Genomic DNA, 22,994 nt, shown 5'->3' on the forward strand with positions numbered 1-22,994 from the left:
GGTTGTTTTAAGTATGATGTTTTTGTTTTGCTGTTCGTTTATGTTGTTTTTTAAGGGGTGTTGTGGATATTGTGTTAAGCACTTTGGTCAGCTTCGGCTGTGTTAAATGTGCTATATAAATAAAGTTGCTGATGATGATGATGATGATGATGATGCTTCTTTGAGATTTGTGGTGAAGTTTTTATGCTGGTTTTTTTTAAATAATTGTTGGTATATTATGATTGTTTCCTTGTTTTCCATGATGCACAAGAACTTGTTATGAATACTTGAGTTGAGTCTGTGAAGATGCACCATTTACAGTATATTAATAATACACTGATCAGTTCTTTCTCTTTAAAGTCTTGCTTTTTCTTTTTTCTCTTTCTCAGTCTTATTGTCTGTCTCTTGTGCTCCCTCACTCTCTGTCTTATCAGTGTTGATTGCTTTAAGCGTGTGTGCTGAGAGGTCTATTAGTTAGCTATCGTTCTGTCAGATAAAGCTTCATATCTCTCAGCTGGCACACTGTACTTGTAGCTTTGCTCTGACTGCATGATGTGGGAGTAGAGCTGCTGGGATAGTATGCCGGGGCACAAACCAGCACATTCTTTTCAAAACGAACATTTTGAATGCAGCTTGTGATTGATTTGAATTTCTTGATGTTAGCTTAGTGAAGCAAAACTGGATGAATCTCAAATGTTATTTTATTAAGGGAGTTTATTACCCATATTAAGTGGAGCGTACTGAACAATTGTATAGAGTATGTCCTGCATGGGTGCACTGAACTAACCTAAATCAGCTGTTTGAACTGGGAGGTTTGGTGAGCCTTCACATCTCCATATTAGCCTGAGAACATTACATTATGTTGATATGAGGGTATGCTCACAGGTGTATGTGTGTGTATGCATACACACCCACGTGTCTTAGTACAGCGCTGTTTCAGTGACACCAAGGAAAGATTTATTTTGCTATCGCATTGTATAGTTCATGTACTACATCTTATTACGATGCTAACAGCCTGGACTGTTGGTCTCAGATTGTAAAACTTACATACACATGCACACTGTCTCCACGGTCAGCCCTGTTTGGCAGTGATGAAGGTCAGTAAACACTGTGGTGCCCCATTAGTATAATGGGGGCTGTGACGTGTGCTGCCCCAGTGCAAGAAGAATATCGTTCACACTTAGCTGCTTTCATCTCTGTCTGTCCGTTTCTGTTTGCCATCTGCCCCGCACCATTCCTTCTTTCCCTGAATTCATGCTCCAGTAGCCCTCTCATTTATTCATGCTAACTCTCACTCAGTCCATCTCTTTCATGCACGCACACAGATAAATTTGAAGTACACAAACACAGACTCACAGTGACACTGACATCAGATGCCTCTTAGATTCTGAACACCTTGAATTTTAGCCGTTCGGTTTAAACCTTAAGCGAAGTGCCCGCTGTAAATATTTTAACAGTAGAGTACTATACACACACAAAGAAAATAAGTGCACTGAAAAGTGTTTACTGTATGAGCATTCAGTTAATTGGAAATGGCCTTTAATATATGCAGATGGAAATAGTCTAGATCTACAATTAAGCACTGGAGTCAGTGCCTTTCTATTTGACTTATGAGGGATGTTTATGGTAAATGGGCTTTGCTTTTCTATGCATTGCATCACACTCAGAGCATTTTCACACCATTTGCCATTCACCTATTCGCACTCCCAAGCACATGCACATTGATATCACTGGGGGTTTGGGGTTCAATGTCTTGCTCAAGGACATTTTGACATGTGGACTGGAGAAGCTGGAAATCGAACCACCAACCTCCTAGTTAGGGGACGACCCGCTGTACCTCCTGAGCTACTGCTGTCTCTTTGCTATTATCACACAGCACACTGGATGTGACCGGGCTTTTTATCTGGAGCTCTTTTCAGCTTCTTGGCACTTTTTTAATGCACCACAGTGCTCAAAGTTTTTTGGCAGTCTTTATAAGATAAAAGGTGCTAGAAAACATGGTCACCCTTTAATGTAGATACATTTTTAATCAGTAAAAATAAGTTTCACAGTTTCTTTACTTTTATATTAACAATAAAATGTCAAATAATAGCACATGTTGGGGATGTACCCAACTAAGGATTTAGTTAGTTGATGGTCAGTGAGCTCTTCAGTGTGACTATTTGCCTATTCATTCTTTTCTTTCTATCTTTTTTATCTTTTACAACCTAGGCTTTCAGGAAATCAACTGGCATGAAATTCACTGATGATTTCAGTCGCATTAATATTAGTAATCAAATGCAAAAGAGTGACAGAAACATTTCTGAGCGTTTAAAAATCTATAAAAGACAGCTGCATATGATGCAATAGTTAAATTGCGACCCATTTAAATTGACGATATATAATGCTCGGCTGTCTTATGGATTTGTCAGAATAACAGGACAGGCAGCACACTTGTGTTTTTGTTGAAACAATGCTCTTATAGACAATTATTTTCTTCTGAGACATGGTTATTGCCTAGTTTACCAACAGGTTTAAGCTTCTCCCATCAGTCAACTACAGCTCCTATTGTTACTGTGCTTTTGATGCATGCCAGCTTGCACTGCAAACGATTCCTCTTATTCATAATTCCTCACTGGACTGTTTTCTCTGTGCATTTTTGTTAGCTTCCTAGTCCCGTTCAGATGGATGCATATCACAGAGACAGTCGGTAAATGGCTGTGTGTTGCACTTTAAGGGAGATGGATAAGCAAACCAGACTCACATAATATTAGGCCGTGCAGAACCGGTATAACACGTGAGATGTGTGGTTTTTTATTTGATTTCAAAATGTGTTTCTCCAGCTCTCATTACAAACCCTGAGCATGAATGTAGCATAATTTTCTTGTAAACAAAAACAGGCCTGAGCTTTTTGGAATCCTATCAGATACTAATGGGGCTCTAAGTTAGTGCTTTATTGAATACAGGTGCACATCCACTTAAGCGTGTAAAAAATATAGTGCCAGTATCAGTTTTAAGACAAATATGCACAGTGTGGTGTACATTACTGGTAGTTATTGAGAACATTTCCAAGCTGTGAGGTGGAAGAATCTGAAAGTGAACTATTAGAATCAGGTGAGCCAGTCCCCCAGTGCCAATCTAAATGCATAACCTTGACAAAATAATGAATTTATGCACTTCCTATTCCCTATTGATTTCCACCAACCGTTGTAAACAATAGTGTGGTAGCGAGTCGAGGAGTGGGCGTGCAATCATCCCCTCTGCTCAGGTTTAGTGAAGGCAGCTAAAAGCCCCCATGGAAAGCTGTATTAATTTGGACACCATAATGTATCCTCTTACAAATGAGAGAGCGTCAGAAGCCCCTTACACACTGCCTTTTCAAGGCAGGATTGGTGCGCCTTTATTCCATCTCCTTTTCTGTGTATAAGCCAGAATGGCAGGTCGTTTTCATTGCGCCTCTGGTCCTCCTTGGGAAGCAGTACCAGAGGTGAAACAAAGGGGAGACACGCTCTGTATAGAAAGGGTGAGCAGGCAGTCCGGAACCAAGTGCTATGTTTTGATGATGTCATATGTGCGCAACACTATCACTTCCCTCTGACTTATAGGTCAAAGCATTCCTGATGTCACAAATACGTTGATTACAGTTATTACTCATGACATTCACACACATAGCAAGAAACACACTAACCAATTTTGTGTGAAGTGAAATAAATACTTGAAGAGCCACTTATCTCTCCTGCCACTGTTGTTTTGGCTTGTAGAATATCAGCACAAAATTTACATCACAGTTGACACAGAGTGATGTCACATTGCACCTCTGGTGTGGAATGCCGGCCTGCTGTCTGAATTCACAGGCTGGTTCGTGATATATCTCCCTTAGCTTGATCTGTATGAACAGCACAAGGGCGGGATATTAGCAACCCTTTGGAACGGCAGTAGTGCGGGATCTCAGTGTAAAAACGACTAGTAAAAGACTAAGACAACTGTGAATGAGAGATGGAGCAAGGCAGAGAGAGGAAGTGTCTATAGTTGAGTCACATAAAGGTCATATGAAGTTCTACAGCTTGCATGAGATCCATTTCTTCTCCCACCCCCCTCCCCATCCTTCATCCTCCTTCCACTTTTGCTGCATTCTTCCAGTTTTGCTCTCCATCCTCTCCAGTTTCAGTCATATCCTTTTGTCATTGTGATCCGTTCATTTTTGCCTCCTCCTACCTGATCCTGCATTTTCCTCTTTCCACACTTCGTTCTCTTAGCTCTCTCTCATCTCTCTCAGCCAGTGCCAGCATGTCAGCATCTTGTGTCAGCAAACGAATGTCTTCTGTTTTCTTCTATCTGTTATCTTGTATGAGCCGAGTTCTCGGGGGAGGGGAGGAGATGGGTGGCTCCCTGGAGGGAAGGCACACTCAAATACACACACACTCAGGCACCCACAGATCTGTACTTTTAATTGGTCCAGATTGGCTGTGGACTTTCTGCCATGGCGGTGGGCGCATCATAGCATGTGCCACACACACACACACACACACACACACACACTCAGACAGGCTTCCATGACTTCAGAGGACATTACACTGACTTACTTTAATTTCCTGGAGACTTGCCCTAACATTAGCTATAAACACTACTTGCTTAACTTTAGTTCTTACCCCTAACCTTAAAGTAGGTCAAGAAGAAGACTTGTTTACCATGTTACCATGGCTATCACGAGCATTCACTGATATTCAGAATCAAATTGTGGCCACAGTTAAAAACACAACACAATGACACACTGTGTTTTTTTATTATTAGGTATTAAACCGTGTTTTTCTATCTATCCATGCCGACACACTGGTGGTTGAAACCGGTGCTAAAGTAGAGTACATTAGCAACATGGCTAACCAAAACAGAGTGCAAACTCGCATGCTGGAAACGTGAATGAGCCCACTAGCACTGTATCTTACATGGCTACATGACACTCCCTCTGCAACCCCTCACCTCCCGCAAAGACTTGTTTTTGAAATTTCTTTCTTAGTCTGTCTGTTTTGAAAGTAGTCTGTTGTTGTTCTGAAACTCCATACTGTTTCCATGGTTGCCACATTACAGTAATAGACCTTCCTGCTCATAAACAACTCAACATATTGAAGAGCAAACATAAGTGATAATCAAAGAATATAGAGACTAGGATATAACAGGAATACAATACTTAATGGAACCCTTTTATATAGCGTTCATGATGTTGCAATATTAATATTATCATGTGATCAAGTATATATTTAATGGAGGCAATGTGCAGTTACTCTTGTTGTTTTAACAAGCCATCCATCTTTTCAGTCAGTTACAGATTAACAGTTAATGCAGCACAACTGCACTTGCTCTTGATTGGCAAACTTCCATAAACAGCTGTTTAAATCCTTTGAGCCTGGCTGATTTAAAGCATTTGAACTGACACCCCCTGGAGAACTCCTCCACACGCAGAGTTTATTCTTCAGTTTCATTCATGACACTAAAGGATACTGTTTTATGCAGAGATTTGTGAATTATAAAGATGAAAAACCCCTTTTAAAAGCTGCTGTCATTGTTTTCATGTCAAATAATGGGCATTTATTTTTACTGCATCATCATCAAGTGTGTGTGTGTGTGTGTGTGTGTGTGTGCGCGCGCCAGGTCAGCACATCTATTTTATCCTTGTCATCTTAGTCGGGTTATTTTTATTCCTGTCATTTGGGGGGAAAAAAATCACTACTGCTTCCCTCCCCTTTAAAAATGACATTTCATCCCTGCAGTACATAATTATCTCACACACACACAAACATACACTCTACACAGCACCCCAGTGGGAATACATCACAACTCCAGTTGGTGCTTGTTTAATGCTGACCTAACGAAATATATGTCCATCCCTCCAGTGCCCACCCCCCCCCAAACACACACACCCTAAGGAAACAGTGCCAACGAGCCCCATAATCAACCCCACACACCTACACACAACATATAGTGTATATTCATCAACATTCTGCGGTCCTGCTGTCTGTCCTTTTACCCAACATCCCTCTCTGTCAGTATGTTGGTCATTCAGAATCCATTTATGCTTTGTGTGTGTCTGTTTCTGTGTTCACGTGCAGACTCAGGATTTTCTCTTTTCTTCTCACCTCTCAAAGCCTTGCAAATTTAGTCTCCATGGAAACGGGGGGAGGGTTAGGGAGGGTGTGATGTTAACTTCCTGACACCTTATGTCCTGTGGGACACCAGCTGTCAGCAACTCTGCATGTATGTGTGTGCATTACCCTTAAAGTAGTTATACCAGGTGCATGTAGCGTCACATCTAGCTCAAAATACAAGTCGTCTCACTTTAGAGGATGTTGTTTCTGTGTGTTTAATATGTGTAATTTTGTGGAATTTTAGGGTTGGTGGCTTGGTTTTGTTAGACTTTGGTTCTTCTTACCATTGCTAACTCTGAGAGACAAGACAGTCCAAGTAACTTCAAAACAGTGCTGATTTATTCAAAGGATCTGTTGATTAAGTGGTGTGTAGCTAAAAACATTCTCACACGACCTCTAGTACATGTCGTGTCTTAAACATAAGAACATATTATGGCTAAGGCTACAGTTATACACATCATAATAATAATATTAAACACCCTGTCTGCTGACAGTCATCAACTCTTCTCTCTAGTTATCCTTGACCAGATGTACCCTGTAGAAACTCATAAGCATGCCTAAGCATTTAACAGTCTAACTAGACATCCTCTCTCCACTAAACATTTCTAATACATAAAGTATCTATCCAATATCTATCTGACTAAAAATACCTAACAGTTTAAAGTTAGGGTCAGGTGAAGGTCAGGGGGAGGGTGAGGGTTAGGTGAGGAGTGGTTATGGTTAGGTCAGGGGCAAATCTCTGGAAAATGAATGTGAAGTCCCCAAGAGCAATTAAAACATGCATTCATGTGTGACGCTCTATTCTTGATCGCTGCTGCAGATCAGCTGCCAAAGCTGAGCGGCTCAGAGTGTTAATGGGTCTGGCTAAAGAACTAAGTGAAGGAATCCCCTGTTCTTTGTTCTGCCACCTTCACATCTTCCCACTGTCTTGTTCAAGAGAAAGAGGATGGGGATACGATTCATGAAGCAAACAAAAATCCAACATAGTAAGTGTAGATGGAGGAAAAATTAAAAGGGATAAATGTGAAGAAATCAAGTAAAGGAAGGAATGACAGGAAAAATGTAGGATTGGGGGAATGTAGGAAATTTATAGAAGTTTGAAGATGTTTGCATTTGAGCTGCCAGATTCATTAAACAGCCATGGAGTCTGCATCACGCCAACCACACCCCAGTGCTGCTATAGGTACATTTGTATTAGGCTTTGGCAGTCCAGTTGTGTGCATGTGTGTCCTGATTAGAGGTGTACTAGGATGACATCATCATACAGTAGTTTGCTGAGACGTTCTACTGCAGGCACTTGGCATCTACAATATTTATAGACCCCCAGAACAAATGAGCTCACTCAGTCACTCAGTGTGACTGGCTTCACCTCACACACACACACACACACACACACACACACACACACACACACACAGAGCAAAGAAGTGGCACAAAAGTCAAAACACTTTTTATCCTTCCTTTTTTTATTCATCAGCCTTGAAGTGTATAGTACATACAGTACAGAATAAGTTGACAATACTGATATCACAATATACATCATATATTGTATATAGCCTATCATATACAATATACACTCAAATGCAGTTCAGAATTATTGTTATTATGAAATAAAAGAGGACGCATAAAGACACAATGTAACATAAAAACATTGTTATTCTGAGTGAGAATGAGCTGCTACTGTGCGACTCCTAAGGAGAGGGAATGGTGAGGGATTAAACCAGTGAGAAAATAAGAAGCTGCTACAGTAACCACACACATTTACGCTCACGCAAACACAATATAAGCTCAAACGCACACTAAATAACCCCATTCCCTCCCAAACATGTGCATATTACTGGATTTAAATCCTCACATCCAAAAATAAACTAAATCTTTTCTTGGCAGAGTAAATACTGTACATCAGTGTAACACCAGTATGACTGAGAGTGACCACTGTGTGTGTGTGTGTGTGTGTGTGTAGGTGTGTGAGCAAGAGACAGTGAATGTTGAGTGTGTGAGCTTGAATTACAATTCTGGAGAGCTCCTGAAAGAAAAGTCACATTTCATAAATAATTCATCCAGGGCCTTGACATGAATGCACACACACGAATGCAGTGCTTCATGTACTCATAGTAGAAGTGTCTGTACACCTAGCTAAGAGTGTGTTTTCATATTCCTAAGCTGGCGACAGAGCTTTATGTGTCCTGTTGTCCAGACTTTTTTTTAGAGCCAGGAAAAGCATCCATCGAGGAATTTACCTTCTAACACAGTGATAAAAAGATTTTCATGAAATTAAAAAACACAACAACTGTAGAAACATGTGTTTCACTGTGGCCATCGTTGGCAGTGTAGAGGTTTTATGATGCCCTACTGTCCTTTATGCAGAAACTTCTTATTGTAGATCTTAATGATAACACTTACGTCTGCTATTTTGGTTTAATATGTGTAGCTGAACAAACATCAGACCATTTAGAAAGTGAGTGTTGTACTCTGCTTCAGGCCAGTGTATCATATGTGAATGCATGTGCACTACTCATGTGGTGGGGACATAAATATGGCTATACAATCACACTGTGGGGACTAATCTTCCTTTTGGGGTCAAAAGCAAGTCCCCAGTAGTGTAAATCATAGGATTTTAGAGTGAAGACTTAATTTAAGGCTAGGGTGAGGTTAGGATTAGGAAAGTAGTGATCAGAGTAAGAATAAGACTCTAAGGATGTGAGTGTAAGTCATCAGAAGTGATGGAAACATGACTGTGTGTATGTGTGACTTCTGAGCTATGAAAAGAAAAGAAAAGTATTTTAGGAACCTGTGTGAGAGAAAGTCATTCTCTGTATTTCTCTCTGTCTCCTTGTCTTTCTGACTCCCCCTTTTCCTCCTGCCACCGTCACACACTGACACACCCAAAGGCTATGATGTTGAATGAGTAGTTCTATAAATTTCCCTTGCTGGATGATGATTTTAGCGAAGGCAGAACCCTCTGTAGACTCGACGAGGGAGGAAGTGTGTTAGGCAGAACTGATGGGTGGAAGAAAAAAGACAAATGCAGGTGGCTGAACGTTAAACAGTCAAATCAGTTGTGACTAACCAGCCACTGCTCACGACTTCCTGTCACACCCAGATGTTGAATGAATGACTACGTTTTTACAGCAAATAGCAACTCTTGTAGGAAATATTTTAATGTCAGAAGTGAGAAAAATACATCTGTGAAATGTCTGTGTGCTTTGTGGCATGGATATATGGATATACTGTATAATAAAACTGCTGTAGTCTTAAGTAAAGCAGCATTGTTTCAGTAAACTACACCATTTCATCAAGATGGCAGCATTGTTCCAGTAAACTACACCATTTCATCAAGATGCCATGACAAAACCTTTCAACCTTCTTCAGGAAAAAAATGTAAACTGAACACTTGTACATACATTTTAACAATTTAATCATTAATTTAATATAACGCAAAACCGCAATCTGTGTATTTCTGATGTAAGATTATAGCCCCGTGCCATGTTTGGACTGCAACAATGGACGACTAGGAGTATAATGCATTTGGCAAAGAAAAGTTAAATACACATATAACCCAAGTGCATAACAATGATGCTATGAGAGAAGTATGTTTTTACACTTGTTATATCTGGCAAAGCATTAGTACAGTGGACACTTTAATCCTTTAATATTGTACAATGGAGACAAACGCGCTACTTAACTGAACCTTGAACCACACATTTAACTCCTACTTTCATTTAAAAATCTAATGCATAGATGTAATTACACTCAGTATTGTGAAAAATGTTGCAATTTGACATTTTAGCCTATCTAAGAAGGACAGAGTGTATGGGAGAAGGACAGGACAGCAGTGTGACGCCTCACTTTCAGGCACCATGCAAGGCGCTTGTTGGGACTCTGTTATTACAGTTACAGTTACTGTGGACGTACTGTCGACACACATACACACACTTACAGTGGTGTAGAGTTACATCCTGCGACTGCAGTTTGCACCCTGTGAAGGGCAAGAGCACTGCTCCTGACCTCTGCAAAAACACAAACACACACAAACTCACAACACTACTCATTACTCACAGCCATTTTTAGCTACATGAAGATTTGGGAAGAGATTAGATTATTAATTATTGTGTCTAGGTGTCACCTTAGAGCAGTTTATTTAATATGACTATAAAAATTAATATTCATACTGCTGTGTTTGATTCATCGGCTTTCCTCTTGAACTGTGATACACTTTAAATCTGCAAAATCGAGCAGCTGGGATGGACTGAGTGTGTGTGTTTGTGTATTCTCTGGAGTATATGTGTGTTGGTTTGTGTATTTTTTAGTGAATAAGTCCATGTGTTTGTGTGTAGAAGAGGTTTAATATAATTAGCCAGACTTGACTGAAACTCTGTCTGTATCATAAATCTTTCTTATTATGAATAAATAGAATATGATTAATGTGTTTTTATGATGTGAGGATAAAATGTTTTTACATTAGAGCTACATGTACAGTTCTGATGTGAATGTGTATAGACACAGATCCTCTGCTGTTTGTGATGATTGCATCCGTTGTGGCAGTAATAGGCTTCCCTCTGGGCTGACCAGGAGCTTGAGGAGGACACGGTGAAGGAGAGATGGAGGGAGGCCGGCCGTGTGCTCCAACTGAGCGATGAGGACAGCGGGAGAGAATAAGACGGTGCTAACAAAGGTGCTTTAGACAGGAGCAGAAAGGGAGAAAGTGACAGTGAAGGCTGAACGAAACAAATGACGAGAGCAGGAGGAGGAGGAAAAGCAAGAGAACAAGGTGATAAAGAAGGTGGTGATCAAGAAGCAGGGATACATCTTCTCAGAGTAATGACTGTGTCTGACACCTGGAAAGCACAGGGAAGCAGCAATGTGTTATACTACAGAGGTATAATTTCACCGTTTTGTCTCTGTCAGTTTTGCTGTCATATATTTTTTACTGTTGCAATTCAGTGACTTAAAATTTCTCCAAGCAGTGCCCTCTATTCATCCTTCATAATCAAGATGAGCTCTGACATGATAAAAATGCAGATGTCGTAATCTCAGTTGCTTCAGTTCTGACAGTGTGCTCACAGCTTTGTGAGCAGCAGTGACAAACCCATCCATCCATCCATCCATTATTTATACTGCTTATAGGGTCGTGGGGGGGCTGGAGCTAATCCCAGCTGACATTGGGCGAGAAGCAGGGTACACCCTGGACAGGTCGCCAGTCTATCACAGGCAGTGACAAACCACTGCATTTCTTTTGCCCTGGGTTTCACCTTTGCAAATGATGGGGTTCGTTGGTGCTGGCTGCAGTCTGACAAGAAGCTCTGCAGAGTTCTATTATTTTTGGAGGAAAAATCATTGTATTTATATTTTGATTTACAGGCGACTGTAATTTTAAGAATGGTGGGAAATACAGTTTGCTTCTATGCTGAGAGTTACACACAGGTGAATATTGATATCACTGTCATATCTGTCTTATAAATATGAAGACACACCCTGGTTAGCCATTTAGCTTAGCTTAGCTTAGCAATCCTTTCTCTCCTTTTGAGAATACACACGCAGTGAGATGCTGACCAGTGTGGACTATGAAGTCAATATATTAACTTCAAAAACATATCAGACAACTCTTTTCCAAAACATCACACTTTAATCGCCAAATGTTTTTCAGCAAGCAGCAACCTCAAAGCCTGAGAAATGAAGCCAGCACAGGAGTGCCAAAACCTGCGGTTCCTAGAATGGCCATTTGAGGCTGACTCCAAAAGGGGGTCAATCCCCATAGACTCCCATGTTAAAATGTCCAGCATTACAGCAGAAATAAACATGCTTGGTGGGTTTGTCCATCTTTTATATATAGTCACTGGTTTTTGACCATCGAGCCTTCATAAGGGAGGTGTCCTGAGGTTGTATCCAGCTCCTTACATACAATCATGTGATAAATGTTTCCCCATAGATATTCTTTTGAACATTTACAAAAATATTAAAATACAACATACAAATCCATAAGATAATTATTAAATATGACATCCTCCCTCAGAAAAACATTTCATCTAAAATGTCCTTTCAATATGAAACTTACAAAATAATTTCCCATCATCAGCAAACTGATTGGAAACAGGGACTAACCTGGCTCTGAAAGGTAGCAACATCTGCCAGCATCATTCCTAAAGCTCCCTAATTATCTAAACAATTCAGCTAAACCTATGATTAGGTCAGTAAAACACCATTTTATATTAAGCGTTTGTACAGATATTTATTTTAATTTTGTGGTTTATTGTTAAAGATACAAAACCAGCCTTCTGTTAGCCCCATCACCAACACTGAATGTAATTTTCAGTAGGATTAGTTCATTACAGTAACACAGAAACAAATTCAGCATTAGACTTAGAACTTATAATTATGAATGAAACAATATAATAGTGTTGTTTATTTGTGGTTTGGAATCAGTATGCAGGTGTTCTCTCCTGAAACCAGACCTAGTGATGGATGGATGGGGGTGGGTGCCCTCTGCTCCATGTTATGATGCAAAATGGCTGCTCTCCGTCGAGGGAAGGTTCAGCTGAGATTAGCAATGCTTGAGAAAAATAGGGAACAGAGGAAGAGAGAGGAGAGCAGAGAAAAAAGGGATGAGCGAGCAAGCTTGGAAGAGCTGGAGTGGATACAGTGTGAAAGAAGTAATCAAGTGTAGTTCGGCAGCAGCGAGAGGAGAGAAATGGGTAGAAAAAAACAAGAAAATACTGTGAGAGGTTGTTAGATTAAAAAAAAACATCAAAGGTCCTCCACTTCTATGAATTCTTCTGTAGAAAATGCTTTTTCAGATGTGTCACATTTCTTTGTTTTTGTCAGGACTAGTGATGGATGTGTTTGCATGCCCTGTGGTGTGTGTTTCTGTCACTGTTCTTAAATCTCAGGTTCTGTGAAGTCTGGCTCGCACTGATGTCAAACACGAGATGTTATCATCATGCATGAATTATTACAGTCTTCTGGCTCACTTATTAATCATGGAATATATTATTCATTTGCAAATATGTCATACTGTTTTTTTTAATAATCAAAACTTTTTCTCCACTTTGAAAACCCCTTGCTACTCCAGAGCAGGTTAACTGGCTTCTACACATGCATAATTTTCTTGTTTATGCATGACAATTCATACATAATTACTGTAGGTCTGCTACTATTTTGTGTGAATACCTTGTGCCACCAGTAGGAGGCTCTGTCTCACAACTAATCCCTAGGGCAGCAGTGACCGATGTGTTTGGCTATTCAGAGGCTCCTGCCTGCAGTGAGCTGCTGTCAATTAATAGTGGATGTCACAACAATTGCTTAAGAATGTTTTGATGTGTGGAGACTTGTCTGTTTCACTGATTCATCTTCTATCTCCTGTGAACCCTGTTTCCTTGACAACTGGGTGCAAGCAAGTAGACCTGTAGACGGTAAACCGTTTGTCTTTTTCTACATTTATACACTGCCACTTTCAATGGTTGTGAATGTTAGTGAGCATTTCTGCACATTTATTTTAGAATCAGTGAGTGTGTAAACCCAGTGAGTGATGAAGCACCAGTGGGGTCAGAATAAATGAATGAACAAACAGACGAATAATGCAGAAGAGTCAAATCAGCTGTAACTTACAGTAATCATCAATACTTTGTACTCTAATGCACCTTTTACATCACATGTTTAGTCATTTTAACTGAGATGCATCTTTGCAGAAGTGGAACCAGAGTCCAGTTTTAGTCTTTTCTCAGTAGTTTTCAGTATACTTAAACAAATGTTTGTAAATGGATTTGAGTAGGTTTTTCCTAACCAAGTAGTTTTTGTTCCTAAACCTTAGCAAGTAATTTGTGTGGCCAGATATAATGTAAATATGATGGTTTCATAGCATAGTCATGACATTTTCCAAGAAAACAGAGATCTGTTAGCTTGCTATGTACTAGCTAGCTAGACTAGATGGCAGGTGTGTTTGTGGCTGTTTTTATGATGACAGACATCCGTAAAGCTTTGTAGCTTGACTTACATTGTCATTAATGTTGGCACAGTTGCCAGCTAGGAGCTCTATTTAAGGAGCGCCTCCTACAGGTCGTAACAGATGGAAGGAACAAACAACCGTATCCGTCGTATAGGTTAGAAGACTTCTGGTTTGCTTTATTGACAGAGAGACACAGTTGCACACTTACTGACCATCAGTTATGAAAACATCTGGGCAAAAATAGTGTAGATCCAAATCTACAATACAGGTTGCAAAGCTTTTCTTAAATCTGCATAAAAGATTGTCAAGAAATGTAATGAGATACTCAAATTTAACTAGTAACAGTGGCTGGTGTAGGACTAGTAGCGAGGACTAGTAAGTAGAGACCATCATTGTCATTTTCTTTCATTCCACTATTCAAGTGTGCTGACAGAAGTTTCATCAAAAAAGATTTATTGTGAATCTTGCAGAGGACACTAACAATATGATGATAATTTGTGCTTGATATTCTTTCCCAGATAAAAGCACTAAAAGGTTTTCAGATTCCAGTCAAGTGAAATCCTCACATAAGAGGACGGATGAAACAGGCTGCCATTTATAGATAGAAGGAATCAGCATGCACAGTGTCATGCTGGAGGAAATTGGGGCTCTTGAATTTGTGTTGAGTAAGCAGTGACTGGATGTTTTTATTAAGAGGAAATAGAGCGTTTAATTTCATGCTAATTCTTGGCATTAGTTCCAATTGTGACTTAAAAACTCCCTCTGAGTGTCTGAGCCTTCATCTTACTCCTGTGTGAGTGTATGCATGTGTGAGCAACAGAGAACAGGTGGCCATAGCCCTCAGCAGTCCTCATCTAAACCCTGCCTCTTCCTTCCTCCATCATCACTGATCACCACACGCCTCTGTCTCCTCCTTCTCCCTCCGTCCTCATCTTTCCTGTCTCATTCTGTCTCTCTCTCTGATCAGAATCATGCATGTTTACCTCAACCCTGCTTGCCCCTTCTCCCGATTCCTGTTTATCTCTCAACTCCCCTCTTTCCCCGTGCTCCCAGCTGTCTCTCATCTCATGCTGTAGTTAGAGCGAGCTAACTAGCGGAGTGCTCTTGTCCCAGCGGAGGGCAGAGGGAGCAGTGGAGGAATCTCATCTAGCCCTGCTCAGTGTCGACCGGGACTTCCTAGCACTCTCATCCTCTACCTCCCTCTACCTCTTCTAACTCTCTCTTGTTATGGGGTGCCTGTTTGAGGGATCTGATATGTTTAGCCTTCACTATGAACCCAACAGTGAAGATCCATCTTCAGAATGGGACCCACTTTAACACCTACATGTACCAGGTAGGGACTCTGCACCCATGCAGTTTGTGGACGTTACCAGTGAGTGATTGTCTCCAGCTCAGATAACGCTCTCCACATGTCCTTGCCTGAGTATTGATTTCAGCATTGATGACTCTTTTCTAGGACTGAGATATGACCTCCTCTCTACCTCTTCCTCCTCCTCTGTTCTTTTCACCACAATGCCTCAATCAAGTTGCAAATAATGATTAATGCTTTGCAGTGATGCAAACTGCATATCAGTTTAAAAGGGTGGGTGCTCTCCCTCCACTAAGGCATTGGTTCATGTGGCTAGTTGCATGTTTTCAACCCTCAAATGTCTATAAAAATAAATGAGATCTGTCAGCAACTGCTGGGGAAATCTCTTTTTTTCTGTGACTATGTGCATGCTTGACTTATTACAGCATGCGTGCATGAGACAGACTCTACTAATGTGCAACAAAAACTCTTTGTGTTTCTCCTGTCACCCAAACAGGGGAAGTGTTCCCCTCTCTTCTTTTTGTCCCTTTTTCTGGAGCAGTTCTTATTTATTTATTTATTTTGCTTTAATGAACACAAGTGGGATGAATGGATGCTATTCTGAGCTCAGGTCTTCAATGGGCACACAGGAGTGTTTGGAAAACTTGCAGGGATGTTGTCACTTCTTTGTATGGTGAACCATAAGAAAATGATATTTACAGATCTGATGCATCAGCACTTCTATTGCTGTAAAATAGTTTTTGCTGCATCAATTGATATCATGGCTAATAAGTGCTTGGCACTTTTTAGATTTACGTATGTCCTGGATTTCACACAGAAACACCTTGAAACACCTTGGAAAGGTGTTCAGGGTGGTTTTCACTGAGCTTTACACCACGCTTATTTGCTACTGTGTTATCAGCATTTTCGAAGTGAGTCCAGAGCTGGCACGACTTCACTCGGTCTTGGCATGTGCTTCACTTAGGCTGATTTGCTCATGATTCACAGTGCATCTGCAGAGGCCGGATTTTACCACATCTCCCTTGAAGCCTTGAAGAATAATGGGGGAAAATAAATGTGTTGGATTTTAAATTTACTTTCCATGTTCTGCATTTTAAAGGGAAGCCTTTTAAAAAAGTTTCCAGTCAGAGTTGTTCCTCCAGAGCATCTGTCAGGGTGGAGATGTGTCAAGCGCTGCAGTCAGCTGCTTCTCTCTCTGGTCTTGAGAGCTGTCGCGCCATCACACAGTAGGAAAATGTCTCAGCGGCTTTGTGCCGTTTGTGTTTTAGTGTGTGTGTCCACCTGGATGTGCGACTGCCTACGTCTGCTTTCACCTGGTTCAAACATTCATGCAAAGTTCGCATGCTGTTTAAGCACTTCACTCTCCTAATGAGCCATTGCCATGGCAACAGAAACAGTGAGCGGGGTGGCAGCTGATTGCTCACTGCTTACTTAGGGCCAACACCCAGGCAAGGTGTTGTGTGTCACAGTTCCTATGTGTGTGTGTGTTGGCTAAGATTTCTCAGAGGAAGGTCGAGTCCAACTCTCTGGTGTTTTATGCCTCGCTGTCTCTGCAGCAGTGAAGAGTTACAGAGCTGTGATATCTGAGTCTCCCTACGGACTCACTCATTCTCCAATCTCCGACCCTGTGTTCATCTTCAGTGTGGCACTCCTTAGTGAATCATCATGATTTACATCAGAGTTCGTACCTGCGTGGTTTCACTGGTGAATTTTAATCATCTCTGTAATTCTTATTTTGCATTTGCATTATAGACCTTGTACCACATTTCAACAGAATCAATCAAATAAACACTTTCCACCTTGGATTCTCGGACTAATATAGGAAAATATGACATGACTGATAGGTGAGTTTAATGACCACAGTTAAACTGTCCCATCTGTGTTTAAGAAATATGGAGAATTTATCTACTCAACTTTTGCTGGGTTTTGATATTCAGTACAATATTTCTGACTACTGGAAAGGGCAAATCCTAAATAGATAGATAGATACTTCCCCGGGGGGGAAATCAGGTGTTACAATATCTCAGCAAGGACATTTTACAAGTAAAGTTTAAATGGAGAAGGAGCCTAAAATAATGAAGTAATATACATGTAAAGAAAGTTACATAAATAAACAAAAAGCACAAACAATATAAACAGAATAAACAGTATACAGTGCTAAACAGTGTACAATGTGCAAGTCCAACCAGAGATGTCCGTCAGTTTGTTCAGTTTGCTGGTGTCACTGGCTCTGATGCTGCTGCCCCAGTAAATAACAGCAACAAATACTGCACTGGCTGCAGCAGACTGGTAAAAGATTTGCAATATCTTGCGCCACACATTAAAGGACCTTAGCTGCCTGAAGAAGTAGAGCCTGCTCTGTTTGTAGCTCTCTACCACCTCCACCTCCTCACCAAGACTGGAAATGATATTTATCTTGGTCCTGGTCCACTTGGATTCCACGGCCATCTCCTTGGTCATGACCACAGTTAAGATCACATGGTTATTCCCACATCACGCCACAAAGCGGTCCACAAGGACTCTGTCAGCCCACTGCTGACACACCCCACAACTGCAGAGTGGTCTGAAAACATCTGCAGGTGACAGGACTCAGAGTTGTACTGAAAGTCAGTGGTGAAGAGGTGAGGTGAGAGGAGAGTCACCTGTGCTGCTAACCACCCGTTCAGACACACATCCCCGTACACACTGTGGCCTGTCTATCAGGAGGTTGGTAATCCAGGAAGTTGTGGAGACACTAACTGATGCTCACAGAGAAGATGCTCCACCTCATCGTTCTCAAGCTCTGGTGGACGTCAGTGGCTTAAGTCTTATTAATCTACCCACACATAGCAGAAGTACTGTTGCTTTAGTTAAGTTAAATGCCATGTGTCTCTCAGTAAGTTGCTTTATATACTGTTTCTGTAGTTTTAAATTAATTTTCAGAGTTGGTTGGCAATGAATGGTAATATGGTTTGTTGTATACAGTTTAGTTTCAACAACCTGCAGAGAACAGATGTGAACTTGCTGAAGGTTTCACTGTGTGTGGGCAAAGAGAGCAACTCTAAAAACAACTGTCTGGTGCTGTTAGAGGAAAAGAGTTTGCTAAAGGAGAAAAGTTATTTTATACAAAGCACAACAGATTGTCTGGTTGCACTGCAGCAGTATAGTTAAGTGCTGGTAAAATACATTTGGTCACTTTACTGAGAAACAAAAAACATATTGCAAAAGAACAACATGAGCACGGAAACATATGTGATGACTGCACATAGCTGTTTCTTCTTAACAGCCTTATAATGTAGCCTTTTATACACTAAAGCACCTAATCATTTCTTCTCTTGCATTCACGCCTGTTTAGCTATCCTTAGTGGACATTAAAAAGGAAAATTTATACAGGTAACACACTGAAATTGTGCGGGACTGTATGCAGTCTTCATGAATAGTATTCATAAATGATTATAAGACTGACAACAAGAGGCAGTCTGTCACAACCAACCAACACACAGCATCAGAGACAATCACACACACATTTGTAACAAGGTCCAAAATCAAATGTTTAAACTTTCATGTTTTAAGTTACTTCTAAGTTACTCCACAGTGTCGACCTCTGTATACTTTACAAACACAGATTCACAGCAAAAAACACACACAGAGAATCACATATAGAAGAATAAGCACACTCACAATAAGCCTTTTTTTTGGAGTGTGTCTGCATGTGAGAGAAATTGAATGTATAGTTATTCCGCTCTTTTTGTTATTTGACTGCGCTATCTCTCTCTCTCGTCATACACACACCAACACACACAGCATTTTTTCATCTTTTAATCCCAAACTGCTTAAAGAAGGGAAAGGGGAGAAATCCTTTTACAATGTCTGGGCTCAGCAGAGTTTGGTAACCTCTTGCTTTCGCACCCCGTGGCTGGAGGCAGAAGAGCAGCGTTCCTTCAGAGACACCAAACCTTCTTTGCTCTCTGTATGATATACTCTCTGACAGATGTCGATGTTGTGTTGTGAAAGAGCCGCGTTTGTATCTGACTCTTATGTGAAGTTGAATAAACATCCAGGGATTTTCAAAGCCCACATGATTTTGGGGTTAGGATTGTAATGTGGGCATTGTGTTAGAGAGTGTGTGTGCATGTGAGTGAGTGTGTAAGAGACAGAACAAAAGCCAAAACTGCCAGAGGGAAGGTATTAGACAGCTCTTCATGAGAAATTTAATGGAGAAGTTTTAGACAGCGGGGTGTTATATTTTATATATAACACTTGTCTGTACTCTTACATAATGCTACTATCAAAAGTTACTGAACCTTTGGCAGTGTGAGTTTCTCCCAGTTTTTTGCTTTTTTTGAGCATCGAAGCAGTTCATTGGGAAATGCACACAGATCCAAATAGGCCAAAAGATGAACCAGAGAGTGCTAGAGGTGGCCTGCTGAGCCTTTTCATCCATGATTGAAAGAGACAGTGAGCTCTAGCATCTGTTGGTGGATTTGGGCTGAGCTCCTGTCTATTGGTGCATCCCTGAGGAACAAGGAAAAGCAAGATGAACAAGCTGAGCCATTTTCCTACTTTCCTTCTATCACTCCTTCCCTCTCGTTTTCCTCTTCACTTATTCTCACCCACTTCACTGTCTTGTTTTTTGCTTGTAGCACAATGGGTCAGTAGGGTTCCGGGAATACGTGTGTTTGTGTATGTGTGTCAATGTATGTAAGCATGCAGGGTTATTTTTACTGATAACGCAGCTCTGACAGTGTGTGTCTTGTGTGTCCCACTTGACGTAATGTTGCTGCTATACCCCATCCATAGAGTGGAGTACCGTAAAACACTATAGGTCAGTTCAATAGTTATCAGGACAAACACTAAAAGCACAGGAATGACACGTTGACTGATGACATGCAGAATGCTCTTCTGACTGCTAACCAAGAAAACCAGTTAGTGCATCTGATAACTATCACAGAGGCCTGGAGGTTACAGTAATGGAGGTGTGGTTGAGTTTTCACAAGTTTACAGTACATCATTTTGTTTGATATCTGCACTGAAATGAGCCTCCAGTCCAAAGACATGCAGCTTAGGTTGAATGGTGACTCTAAATTGCTCGTAGGAGTGAATGTGTGTGGTTGTCTGTCTCTGAGTGTCACCCTGTGATAGACTGGTGAAATGTCCAGGGTGTACCCCGCCTCTCGCCTAGTGTCAGCTGGGATTAACTCCATAACCCTAACCCTAATCTAAACCGAAATCTAGCCTGAATCATAAAACCAAGTCTTAACCCTCAAAAAGGTGTTTAAGAAAGTGATGACTGGCCAAAATGTCCTCACTTTCCAAAAATGTCCTCACTCTATAGCAAAACATTTTTTTTTTTGGTCCTCCCTATGTAGCAAGTACAAGAACACGCAGACATACAAAGTACAAGAGCCACAACACCGCACGCTTGTCACTGATGACCCAAAGTTCAAATGTAATTGATGATAGGCATGATAATTGTATCAATAATCAAATGGACAAGTGGATCCTGTATCTGTCTGGGAGACTGAGAAATGGCTTCTGCCATAAGAACTGACTGCTTCAACAACAGCAAGACATTTACTAACATATTAATAGCATAAACATAGGGACTGACATTTCAGCGTTTCCACTGATCTGAGGAATGTGAGGATTAGCTTGCACTGCTAAAATGTGTCTAAGCAGGATGAGCAAATGAAGCTAATTGTTTTCAGCACAAGACATCTGATATTATAAACGTTAGGACAATGCTTTACAAATATTTTAAAAGTTCTTTCTCCATGGTAACTGGGTAGACATCAGGTTTATAGACATCAGCACAGTATGCTGTCAGTCACAGAAAAGCGTGTAACTGCCCTGGTTACATTTTTAAATGCTCTCTTATTGATTTATGGCCAGCTATTTCAAGATCACTTGTTTTTGTCTTCACAGACCTTTGGCCACTGTGATTTCAAAGGCAACCAAGTGAATTGCCATTAAAGTTTATTTACTGTAAAAACCAAACATGGCACAATAGAACTGCAGTTCCATCACAGTGTTCTCCCAAGCTATTAAAGTTAATGGAGTTATCCCTTAGCTCTAAAGGAGCATACAATGCCCATCAGATTTGCAGGATGTGGTTGTTTGTGGAGCTGTGAAAAAGCGGTGCTGCTATCTTGAAAGCTGAGAAACCACATGAAGTAGTGCACTGCGCACCAAACAGCAGAGGTACAGGAAGAGTAGAGTTTTGTACTGGAAGTGTAATGTTTCATTTAAGTACAGCTTAGGTGGCTAAAAATAGACCCAAATCAGTGTTAGTTAGTTCAGTTTAGCGAGACAAGGGGAACAGCTTGTCTGGCTCTATCCAAGAGTAAAATCTGCATCTCTAAAGCTCATTAAACTAACCAGGTATAACTTGTTAGTAAGCTTTAGGTACTGGCAGGTGGATTATTTTCACCTTTGGCTGGCTGTTTCCCTGTTTCCAGTATTTTTGCCCAGCTAAGCTAACAGGCTGCTGACTGCAGCTTCATATTTTCCACACAGCCATGAGATTGGTATCAATCTTATCAATTAACTCTCAACAGGAAAGCCAACAATTCCCCAAGCATTTCCCCAGATGCTGAATTATTCTTTTACTTTAAACAATATTTTGGCTGACACAAGTGTGGCTTTTATTGCTGTGATTGTTATTGCTGCACCTCTAATGTTTTCACTGATAAAACTACTTGATGTTATCCTGTTGTCATGTTTACACTATGATGCACTATCATATTGACCAAGGCGTCTGTTACCCTATAATGCCATCAGTTTGCACAAAGTGATGGAAAATAGCTTTAAACATGCAATTTGCCTTACAGACTGAGTGGATCACAACTGACTAGAAAGCTTTTTGTGGTGCAAGGTAAAGTCACTCATCTGTCACATTTTGGCTGTAAAGGACATTTGCAGCACTGCAAGGGCTTAAAAGCTTCAGTGCATAGCCTTCTGTCAACACTGAGGAGTGTGGTGAATGGGTTTCGAATAAAATACCCCTTTTCTCACACAGCTAAGACTTTGTTTGGAAAATCTGTTCTCAGTTTAACAATAAAAGTCCTTGTATCATCATCTGGGTGTTTTTGATTGTCAGAGAAAAAAGAAATGTCCTCACAGCTCCCAGTTATGTCATAACATTTTGATCAGAACAGTTCATAATATTTTCTGTACCAGAAAGATATACTAGAAAATGATAGATAGATATTTGATATTCAGTACAATAATTCTGACTACTGGAAAGGGCAAATCCCAAATAGATAGTCTGCCCCAACTTCAGCACACTGATAAAGTATTCCTCTCACAGGCATGAGCAGTGTCCTGTGCTACTCTGTGCCAGGAGCATGCTTGTGCCTGTGGTCACCCAAAATTGCAGAAACTGGTCAGCCACACCCACTGGTGCTCACATCACGAGATTACAGCTGCTTATTTGTTCGGTTTCAAAAAAGTAGAGCCTATTATCTTGATCAGTGATAGATTATAGGTGTTATGTGTGTATTGTGTAGGAGTTTGCCACCCTGACGAAGGAGCTGAACATATGCCGGGAGCAGCTGCTGGAAAAAGAGGAGGAAATATCTGAGCTGAAAGCTGAAAGGAACAACACCAGGGTATGTGTGTTTGTCTGTGTGTCTGTGTTGAGTGTGTGCTTGTGTATATGTGGTGG

At 40.7% G+C, this 22,994-nt stretch overlaps 1 protein-coding gene across 9 annotated transcripts in view; it reads left to right on the forward strand.

Annotated features, from left to right (window-relative positions):
• The window catches only part of ppfia4 (PTPRF interacting protein alpha 4), a 57,716-nt gene that overhangs the window by 14,890 nt on the left and 19,832 nt on the right, over window positions 1-22,994 (forward strand). For 8 of the 9 annotated variants that reach the window (XM_020592877.1, XM_020592880.1, XM_020592884.1 and 5 more), the window contains exon 3: window positions 22,837-22,938. In XM_020592877.1, the coding sequence (XP_020448533.1) occupies window positions 22,837-22,938 (102 nt within the window). Of the gene's footprint in view, window positions 1-14,978; window positions 15,374-22,836; window positions 22,939-22,994 lie in introns of those variants that run through there. The other variant, XM_020592883.1, reaches the window with a different exon arrangement.

Source organism: Monopterus albus, unplaced genomic scaffold (assembly GCF_001952655.1).
Source record: "Monopterus albus unplaced genomic scaffold, M_albus_1.0 scaffold18.1, whole genome shotgun sequence".
NCBI lineage: Eukaryota > Metazoa > Chordata > Actinopteri > Synbranchiformes > Synbranchidae > Monopterus > Monopterus albus.